The sequence below is a fragment of the Nematolebias whitei genome, chromosome 10 (assembly GCF_014905685.2).
Source record: "Nematolebias whitei isolate Nwh7 chromosome 10, NemWhi1, whole genome shotgun sequence".
Taxonomy (NCBI): domain Eukaryota; kingdom Metazoa; phylum Chordata; class Actinopteri; order Cyprinodontiformes; family Rivulidae; genus Nematolebias; species Nematolebias whitei.
In genome coordinates, this window is record NC_056507.1 from 1205471 (window position 1) to 1216702 (window position 11232).

The 11232-nt window shown below is 44.1% G+C and overlaps 1 protein-coding gene across 2 annotated transcripts in view; it reads left to right on the forward strand.

Moving 5' to 3' along the window:
• Positions 1 to 11232, forward strand: part of wnt2 (wingless-type MMTV integration site family member 2) — a 22034-nt gene that overhangs the window by 3716 nt on the left and 7086 nt on the right. Inside the window, exons 2-3 of one of the 2 annotated variants that reach the window (XM_037683220.1) lie at positions 164 to 384; positions 8448 to 8725. In XM_037683220.1, coding sequence (XP_037539148.1) covers positions 164 to 384; positions 8448 to 8725 — 499 coding nt within the window. Of the gene's footprint in view, positions 1 to 161; positions 385 to 8447; positions 8726 to 11232 lie in introns of both variants that reach the window. The other variant, XM_037683221.1, reaches the window with a different exon arrangement.

Sequence of the window (11232 nt, forward strand, 5' to 3'; positions counted from 1 at the left end):
ATTCCTAAGGTGCTCAGGTCCAAAAACCAAAACCTCAGTCTTGTCTGAACAGATGAGCTCAGGCAGGAATCCCCGTGGACCATGATGTTTGCAGCTGACCATGTTTGTTAGTAAAATATATCATTAAGCACTGGATGGATTTAATGGCACTGACCCTCTGCAGGTACATGGGCACCCTGGGCTCCCAGGTCATGTGCGACAACATCCCTGGCCTGGTGAACAAGCAGCGCCAACTGTGCCGCCAACACCCCAAAGTCATGCAGGTGATCGGGGCAGGGATGAAGGACTGGATCTCTGAGTGCCAGCACCAGTTCCGCAACCACCGTTGGAACTGTAACACCACGGGTCGGGACCAGAACCTGTTTGGACGTCTGCTCCTACGCAGTGAGTACAACCATGCCTGTCCTTGGAAACAATGAAACTACCATAACTTCTGATCCACTCAAGATCACTTTATTAAACTGCAAACATTTATGCATCATCACTAGATGGACTGTCTTGTCATCTCCCAGTGTCAAGGTCATAAATCAAGGTCATAGATTATACAAGGTTGGTTTGTTCAAGACAGTTTGGGTCACTGTGCTGCTGGGACTTTCTTTATCTGCACCTGTTCTCCTTTTACAAGCGCACGTTTATCACCTGAGGGCAGCCGAACGGTTCTCTGACTCTGCTGCTGCAGTTCTTTCAGTCACTGCTTTGTTAAATGTGTCCCATGAATTATGGAGCTTAGCTGTAACGAAACATAAATAACAAGACAGTATATTATTACCCACCACCAAAGGCAAAGTGATGACGTTTTCGCCCGTCTCCATGTCTTTGTTTTTGTCTGTTCTCAGTAAATTATGTCACGAGTCAACGAACAGATCTGAGTGAAACTCTCAGAAAGCAACCGTTAGATTAACAGTTTAACTTTTGGAGTCAACACAAGTCAAGATGGCTGCCACTGCTAATTGACACAAAAAATGTCTGCACATTTCCATTATACAATATAAACTGGCCTTTATGGAAAAAAAGGTGAAAATTTAAGTGAAATCAAATTTCGACTAAGACAAATGAAATAAAAATAACGTAAATGATAAGTGGTTGCATAAATATTTACCCCCTTTAATTCTACTCAGAGAAAATCCCCCTTTACGATGTGGAGTTAATTTTTCCTCCATCTTTACAAGCCTCCCAGGTCCGGCTGCTGAGAAGGTCATGGAGTCTTCCACATGCTGTTTGGAAAACTCTAGTCCAGCTAAGACTGGTGAAGAAACTGGACAGCAGTTTGTTGAATGCCCCAAAAAATAATGACACATCAGACCCCATCTCAGACACCCCAAAGTGTGCTGTTTTGACCACGTGAGGATTTGTGTTGCATTCAATTCCAACCTGTAAATTAAATAAAAACACAAAGAAATTTGAGTTAAATATCAAACTAAATATCAGATGCATGTGTGCATTAATAATTTTCAACATGAAAGTGTTTTGGTTTCATTACTTGATGAAATTTTACAGAAACGGTAAGTATGTTGTACTTGAACATGAGACTAGGTGAGCTGCAGGGCCTTCTGGGTAATCGAGGGACAGAAATGGGAGGACTTTTTCAGGTTCTGTGTTCAGATAGGTTGTCCGGTTGGTTCTGTTCAGGTTGTTGATGGTAACTGTAAAGAAATAACTCCATCAGTCACATGTTGGACCTGATGGATCTAAAGAGGAGAAGCACTTCCTGTCAGAAAGTTACTGGATTATTTTTTTCCTGCTTGCTCTTGGCGAAGGCGTACGCTTTTCCCTCCTGCTCCTTCCCTGCTCTGCTCTTTGTCATGTGAACCTTTTTAGAGCCTCCTTTTGCACATCTTCTGAACTGTAAACTATGGATCTGGTCAGCTGGTCTCTCAACATCATTGATTAAATTTTCTCAATGAGAAGACAGGACGAAGGAGAGCCCTCCTGTCCCGACGGGACACTGGCAGCTGGATACACGATGGATTCCTGGGGGAAGTGGAAGATCATGTCTGTCCATATTGTTGGTCAAGTATGCTGAAGATTTGTACATAATTGGATTTATGATCAAAGGATTTCTGTTTTTTGGAGTTGGTGGTAACCTGGCATATCGCCAAGTTCAGACAACATGAGCAGCTGTTCTGGCCGTTGTGAAGCTGCCTGGCGTGTGAAGGAATGTGCCGTGCTGTCAACACCAACACTCAGATGCTGTGCGAGCTGAGCCCTAAGCTGCACGAGATTCTTGCTGGGATTTCTGCTGGTCTCCTTAGATAGAGAACTTTACTAACTGGCTTTTATGTGAATGTTCCTGTAAAGTCCCTGAGACAACTTGTTGTGATTTGGTGCTTTAGAAATAAACTGAATTGAGTTGAGAACTGCAGGCTACTTGCAGCGCCTGAATCTTGCTGGCAGGAAGGAATAGATCTTGGATAAGTTGTAAGCTCGACTCAGCGTGTGTAATCACCATTTGGCTGTTTGGAGTCGCCATGAGATGTAACTAGTGAGAGTAAAAGGCAGATGGAAATTAACAGAGCTCGGCCTGACCCAAAACTAATGTTGATGTCTGATCCTGGCTCCCCCACGTCGGCTTTGGAAGGTTGACTATCTCAAATTCTCCTGGATGTTATGTGAACAAGACGCTCTCCTCCCCGCTCCATGTCTTTATGTCTATATGTTGTTTTGTTTTGTGCTGGGGGGTTTGCAGCCTCACGTTGTGTCCTGTTAGACACACAGTGTGAGGTATGATTTTTTTTAACCTCCTCTTCCCTCGTGTTCTCCTTTTCCTAATGTAACCAAAGGAAGCACCTCTCAGTGAGGCTGCAGCCGCAGACACCCCGTCTACCCTGTCTGTAGTTCGTTTGTGTTTCTTCGGACGGGCTGTACTGAAATGTAATTTTGTTGTGCTTCTGTGCAATGACAACAAAGCAGATTCTGATTCTGAAACTGGATGGATGGGAAATAAAGTGACGTAACAAGGTCTTGACACTATAGCATCTTCAACGTTAGCATTTAATAAGATGTTACTATAGTGCATCCTAATGGAAGTCACAGTTCATCACTGATTGTGACCCAAGGTCAGCAGGAGGGTTGTTACCACTGTGCAGTTACCATGGTGACCATACACTGTGCAGTTACCATGGTGACCATACACTGTGCAGTTACCATGGTGACCCTAATGAAGCACTGACGGTGGTCCTAACATTTCTCTTGATCTTGATTCTCGTTACTCTTCCTCTGCACATCTTTTAAAGAAGAGATGGCAACAGTAATCCTAAAACAGTCATGTCTGGTCAGCAGCCATGTTTATCCTCTCTGGTGATTTGCTGGAGAAGATTAGAGCGATCAACGATTTTGGAAGTTGAGAAACAATATAGGGAGTTTTATTTTTGTATTAATGACTGCTGGCGTGGGAAATCCAAAGAGTTCTGGTGCTGAAGTGTGATTAGCAGCATGAGTGGCTGAAGGGATTAAGAAGCAATGCAGCCTGTGACAGATGAGGCAGAAGCATTTAGACAAATGAAACATGTGCCACCAGTCTCAGCAGCTACAGTCAGTCTGCTTCTCCAGTGAGGACAAGTTTTTTTCATTTGTTCTCTTTGCAACTGGAAGGAGGAACATCGGAACCTGAAGGCCCGATGTTCCTCTCCCATGACCTGAGATTTAACCTGCAAGGCAGATCCTTCAACTTAGTCTGTTTCATGTTGGGCCTTTAATCAGCCGTGTGGTATTTGGACCTCCCAGCTGGGCCTCGACCGTGTCACACGACATTATCGCGGTACATGGAGGCTCTTTCAGAAGCTCCTTATTGTCAATGTCAGCGGGCTAATTTCAAACAATTCCCACCCAGCACCTTGTTCTACGAGTGTTTCCTCATTAACCTGGTTAGACACGCACAACTTAGCTGCTGGACCCAAACAAACACACACACATGCACAAACACACACACGCACGTTTGTCTTTTTATGTTTACAGGGACTTTGCATTGACTTCATTTTACATTAATTTCTATTGCCTGACCCTGACCCTAAAACCAACCGTTTTAGAACACAGATGACAACAGTAGAAAATAATCAAAAAACATCTAGAATGAAAAGTACATGGAAGAAATTATATTAAAAACACACACGTTCAACAAACAAAACACACACCTCATGTTAGAATATCTTTACTCAGCACATACAACACTTTAGGTCAAAATACTATCATTTTAAAGCCACGGTACTAGAGTTCCGTCCGTCCTTCCATCCATCCATCCATCCATCCATCCATCCATCCATCCATCCATCCATCCATCCATCCATCCATCCATCATCTTCCTCTGGTTCTGGACTCAGGTCTCGGGGGCAGCATCTTGAGCAGGGAGGTCCAGACATCTCTCTCCACAGTCTCTTCCACCTGTTCTGAGAGTACTCCAAGGTGTTCCCAGACCAACAGAGAGACATAGTCTCTCCAGAGTGTCCTGGGTCTTCCCCAGGGTCTCCTCCCAGTCAGACATGCCCGAAGCACCTCCCTAAGGAGGCACTCAGGGAGCATCCTTACCAGAGTTCATGACCAGAGGTGAGGGGAGGAACGTAGACCAACTGGTAAACAGAGAGCTTTGTCTTACAGCTCAGCTCCCTCTTCACCACAACGGACCGGCACAAAGTCCACAATACTGCAGACACTGCACCAATCCATCTGTCAATCTCACGCTCCATTCTTCTCTCACTCGTAAACAAAACCCAGAGATACTTGAACTCCTCCACTTGAGGCAGAACCTCACCCTCGACCTGAAGAGAACAATCCACCCTTTTCCAGTTGAGGACCATGGCCTCAGGTTTGAAGGTGCAGATTCTCATCCCAGCCGCTTTACACTCAGCTGTGAACCACTCCAGTGAGAGCTGAAGATCACGGCATGATGACACCAACAGGACCACATCATCTGCAAAGAGCAGAGATGAATCCTGAGTCCACCAAACTGGACTCCCTCCATGGCTGCGCTGAGAAGTTCTGTCCATAAAAGTTATGAACAGAGTCAGTGACAACAGGCAGCCCTGGAGGAGGTCAATCCAAGGAGTTGGATTGTGGAATGTTCTAGAGAGTGATGTGAAAAATGCCAAGTCAATGTGTACGTTTAAGAAAAAGATCAAAGCTGGATTGTTAAAAAAGTACATATGAAGTAGCTTAGTGTGTTTTTGTATTAGAATTATAAAAATTAGAAAGAGTTATTCATTTTGTTCTGTTACTTGAAAATTATTGTGATTGAACTAATTGTTTGAAAAAAGGGGCAGATATAATAAGATTTTTTCTTCTTTCTGCTGCCTTTCATTTTAAATCTTTTGTATCTTTTTATATTGTTATGGGATTGTTTTGTACTTTTTAAAATGAATAAACTTTATACCATACCATAGTTCCCACACACGACCAGTATTGCGCAATACCGCTTTTCCTCCATCCCTGTAGAGTCGCGCTGGACCACGTTCAATCAAGATGGCTTACAGACAGACCAAAGCTAAGTATATTGATACTCTTGTCCAGTGCGCAAGAGAAAGATGCATGCTTAAAATAGTTGCGGTCTGAGTTGACCCGTATGAGGTGGATAAAGAAATCATGTCAGACAACACTGACATCACTGATAAGTTGCTCTGATATTTTTTCTGACTTTTTTGGTTTTGAACCAGTTTGACATGACTGTTGACGAGGAAGAGGGACGGCTCCAGAGGAGGGGGCGTGCCAAAGATATCTTAGCACAAACATAACTGGTTTGTTCCACTTTGGAGGAAGCTGTTTGGGGGAAGAATCAGTTTTGTGTTGCGTGTTTCCTCGACTGATGAAGCCTTCTGGATCGAAGGCGAAAGGTTTCAGCACAAAAAAAGAAACTGTCCAGTTGACCTGACTGAAAATTGTTGGGTCTTCATGTTAATAACAAAGTTCTGGTGGCTGGCAGTGTAAGTAGTTACAATAATTTACACCAGCATGTCCCTCATCGCCTGTAGATACAAGCTACATCAGCTACAGTAAAGATGGCTGATATTTCTCACATTACTACATTATTTATTTTGCCTATGACTGCCTTTCATACTTGATTTATTTTGTTACCACTAATTTATTTGTAATTATTGCTCATAGTATTTAACGTGCTACAGTAAATGCCCCTGATATTATTCATTTTCCACTATGACTGCCTTTGTTAATAAAGTTAGTGGTGAAAAGTTACAATTTGATAACTCCTTTTAATCCATTGGTTAAATGTTTTAAAACCCTGAAACAAGAAGAGCATTTTAATAGTTTCCTCCTGTGTTGTGTTTCTGTGTGAGGTTCTCCCAGAAGATGAAACTCCACTTGGTCCAGAAGTTGTGCAGTCGTGCACCACAGCAACAAATGAGTGAAAACATGATTTCTATAAATGAATCTGCTTTTCAAGTACATGTGGTGTTGTCGTGAAACACGTGTTGTTCTGTAATTCATCCCTAAATGTACTTTTTTTTACCTTTAGTTTGATTAAAACAGTTGCACCAAGTTTCACCTTCTTTATTTCAATAATGAAGATCCTCTGTTTAATCTCCAGTACTGAGAAATAGTTTCATTGTAATGTCGCCTCTACTGGACTTTATTCTACTGCACATCAATAAAACCTGGCTGTAGTGATTGTTCTTTGGCAATTTACCAGTTTAGTGTTTTATTGACATGTACGAAACATAAAAACATGCATGTTGCTGACATGTACAAAACATAAAAACATGCATGTTGCTGCATGTTCCTCCTCCAGGAGGAGACTGACACAGTTCTAAGTCAAAGCCTATAATTAGAAATTCAACACAATTGAAACTGAATACAAGATGAGAACTGTGGGTGATTTGATGTGATGGTGAGATTGAGAAGATTCGAGAAGTATTCATTCCACCTCCCCATGACATCACTGGCTGAGGTCAACAGCACCCCGCCTTCACTGAACACAGTGAGTAAAGAGCTGCTTTCCCCTCCTCAGCTGCCTGATGGTTTGCCAGAGTCTCCTCAGAGCCAACTGAGAGTCTCTATCCAAGGCCTCACTGAACTTCTCCCACAGCTGAGCTTTTGCCTCAGCAACAGCCAAGGCTGCGGACTGCTTGGCCCTCTGGTGCACCTCAGCTGCCTCCAGAGTCCCACAAGCCAAAAAGGACCAATAGGACTCCTTCTTCAGCTTGACGGCCTCCTTAACCCAGAGTGTCCACCACCGTGTTCAAGGATGGCCACAGCAAGAAGCACCAACAACCTTGCGGCCACAGCTCAAGGCAGCTACTTCAACAATTGCATCATGGAACATGGCCCTCTCGGACTCGATGTCTCCCACCTCAGCTAGAATGTGGTTGAAGCTTTCCCAGAGGTATGAAGTGAAGATCTTTCTGACAGGTTCTTCTGCCAGGCATTCCCAGCAAACCCTCAGTACACGTTTGGGTTTACTGGGTCTGTCCGGCATCTGATCCAACTCACTACCAGGTGGTTATCAGTTGAATGCTCAGCTCCTCGGCCTCAAATCAGATGACATGACTGCAAAGTCAATCATCGATCTATGACCTAGGGCATCCTGGTGCTATGTGCACTTATGGACACCCCTATGTTTGAATATGGCGTTTGTGATGGACAAACTTTGACTAGCACAGAAGTTCAACAACAAAGCACCGCTCGGGTTCAGATCAGAGAGGCCGTTCCTTCCAGTCATGCCCCTCCAGGCCACACTGTCATTACCTGCATGGGCATTGAAGTACCCCCAGCAGAATAAAGGAGTCCCCAGCTGCCGCACCTTCCAGCACCCTCGCCAAGGACTCAAAGAAGGCCGGATGCTCTGAACTGCTGTTTGGTGCGTAGGCACAAACAACAGTCAGAGCCTGTCCCCCCACCCGAAGGTGCAGGGAAGCCACCCTCTCATCTACCAGGGAAAACTCCACCACACAGGCACCAAGTCTAGGGGCTAAGAGTAGACTTACACCAGCTTGGTGTCTCTCATCACGGGCAACTCCAGAGTGGAATAAGGTCCAACCCCTCTCAAGGAGATTGGTTCCAGAGCTCATGCTGTGTGTTGAGGTCAGCCCAACTATATCTAGTCAGTACCTCTCAACCTCACGCACAAGATCAGGCTCCTTTCCTGCCAGAGAAGTCACATTCCATGTCCCAAGAGCCAGCATTGGTAAGCCAGGGTCAGAGCGCCATGGCTCCTGCCTTCGGTCCCTGCCCATGGCATCATGCACCCGGATCATATGGCCCCTCCTACAGGCAACACATGCCAAAATGTCCCTGGGCAAGACACTGAACCCCTCATTGCCTCCGATGTGTGTCCCATCGGTGTATGAATGTGATAAATCACTGATTAGTCTCTTTTTGTTTTGATGAGGTACAGATTGTGTTGTGAAGTGCTTTGAGTGTTATGATAAGATAGAAAGACGCTATATAAGTCAATACCCAGAGACATAATTTCAGATGCTTGACATAAAAATGTATTTTGTTTTAAGGCAGCCGAGAAGTGGCCTTTGTGTACGCCATCTCCTCTGCTGGAGTGGTTTATACATTGGCGCGAGCCTGCAGCCATGGTGAGCTGGACACCTGCTCCTGTGATCCCACGAAAAAGGGTTCATCAAGGGACACAAAGGGCTCTTTCGACTGGGGAGGCTGCAGCGACCACGTGGAGCATGCCATTCACTTCAGCCAAACTTTTGTGGATGCCAAGGAGAGGGAGGAGAGGGACGCTCGAGCACTTATGAATCTGCACAACAACAGAGCTGGCAGGAAGGTAAAGAACCCTGAACCCCTATACATTATACAAGATTATATACATATTATCCACCAGCAGAGAGGAAACACTGATTCATTCAACCTTTCTTTGTACAGGTTTGTCTCAGTGAGTCACAAGGACTCATTTACAAGAGAGACCTGTTGGTGGACTTCTGTGCTTGTCATAGTTTGTCCATCATGAACACCATGTTTGAACATAAGTCCATAAGTGCACTTGGCACCAGGACGCCCTAGGTCATAGATCGATGATTAACTTTGTAGTTGTATAGTGAACTTAACCTGATGTCAAAACTAGGCCTAAGGTCAAAACCCTTGACCTTAAGAACCTTGTGGGACAGGAACTGTCATTTCATTGATTTGAATCCAGAAATACAGGTTCACCCATCCTGAGACTCTCTTTCTTGAAAATCAAGTGAAAGAACACTCTCTTTTTATTATCATTACTATTTTACAAATGTTGATAATCAAAGTGTCTTAGTTCAAACCATTTTAGATGTTGCAGTGAACTAATCAATTTTATTAACTGTGAAACAGTGTAATGATTTTTAATGCTTATGCAGAGTTAGAATTCATGTTAAGGTCTGTTACAGATTTTTATGCATTTTCTGATTTCTGTCTTTGAATGAGCAAGTGTGCGTTTTCCAAGGTCAGGAGTCGAAGCAGACATGTGTTGGAACAACTGTCTTGTTTACATCCTCAGACGCCAACGGAGTTGGCACCTGTTTCTAAAACTCGCCAAAACAAAACTCTCTCTGTCTCTGAGAACAGTTTAATCTGTTCCATAACAATTCTTGCTGTTTTCTGACTTATAGTAACCTCTTACGTCACAAACCACACCCCTGTCTGGTTGATATTACCCAATAAGGGACGCTCAAATATACCGGAAATAGAGCTCTTTAAAATGCCGGTACTTCCTAGTTCTCTCAGTTCGGTTCTGCGCTGAGTCTGAAAAGTTCAGTTCGGTGAAGCTTCTGAGGAGTGCGGTGAGGTGCTGAGAAGTCGTTTGGGAGAACAGAAGTCCAGCATGATAAGGCTCCTCCGAGTTGGATTATTGCTATTGCTGAGGTGAGCTGGTGTCGGACGGAATCTCGTCACTACTTCGGACGAGTCACAGCCATCCTATGGAGACGCTGGACAGGTAGCGTTAACTGGAACTCCATATCTGCTGATTAATCTTCAGAAAGGTAATGAGTCAAGTTTCCTACCAAAGCGTACCGAGGAAAAGCTGGGTTCGAATGGAGAGTGTCGGTTCTGGTGAACACTTCCCCTCACATACCATCTTTTACTCCCTTTAAACTTCCTTTCCATCTTTAAATTCTTCTCTCAAGTAGAAATCCTTCCAGATATTTAGAAATGTCTGTGTAAAGTGCTCATCCACCGCCGTGTGGATAATTGATCATAATTGTACAGTTTTCATTAATGTCTGTGGTGAAGCAACGGAAAATCATGGCCGTATGGTTTTCCTGATTGATTGATTATGTTGTTATTTTCATATTTTGCCAAATTAATGTAAATGTTTGATGTTAAACTTTGATTCTGTAAATAAATGACCGCATTCATTTTGATGGGTCAAAGATAAATGACGTCTCACGTTTACATTTCATTAAATTCAATGCACGTTTTATTCAGTCCAGAAAAATGAGGAATCCGTGTTAATTGATGAATATTTTGCAGCATCTGTTCATCTACAGTTGTGTCATCTAAGCTATTTGTTTTGGACACTCGGGTGAAGAGAGGAGCTGAGCTGTCAACTGATCACCACCTGGTATTGATTTGGATCAGATGGTGGGGGAAGATGCCGGACAGGCCCGGTAGACGCAAGCGTGTACTGAAGGTTTGCTGGGAATGCCTGGCAGAAGAACCCATCAGAAATATCTTTAACTCACACCTCTGGGAGAGCTTTAACTGCATCCCAGCTGAGTCAGGGGACATTGAGTCCAAGTGAGCCATGTTCCACACCTCAATTGTTGAAGTGGCTGCCTTGAGCTGTGGTCGGAAGATTGTCGGTGCTTCTCACGGTGGCCATCCTTGAACTCGGTGGTGGATACCCTGGGTTAGGGAGGCCATCAAGTTGAAGGAGTCCTATTGGTCCTTGTTGGCCGGTGGGACTCCGGAGGCAGTTGAGGAGTACTGGCAGGACAAGCGGTCTGCAGCCTTGGCTGTTGCTGAGGCAAAAGCTCTGATGTGGGAAGAGTTCAGTGAGGCCTTAGATAGAGACTTTTGATCAGCTCCAAGGATAATCTGGCAGACCATCAGGTGGTTGAGGAGAGATCATGTTATACCATACCATTTTATTTATAGAGCACTTAAAACAGCGACAAGGCCAACCAAAGTGCTGTACAGACAGAACAACAGGTAACACACACAGCAATATACAAAATGAGGTAAATCAGAATATAGACATATAAACGATGCAGATAATGACGACAAACCAGTGTGGAGCATACAGGATCAAACACAGATCATCTGGTGTTGAAAGCTACTGAATAGTAGTGAGTTTTTAAA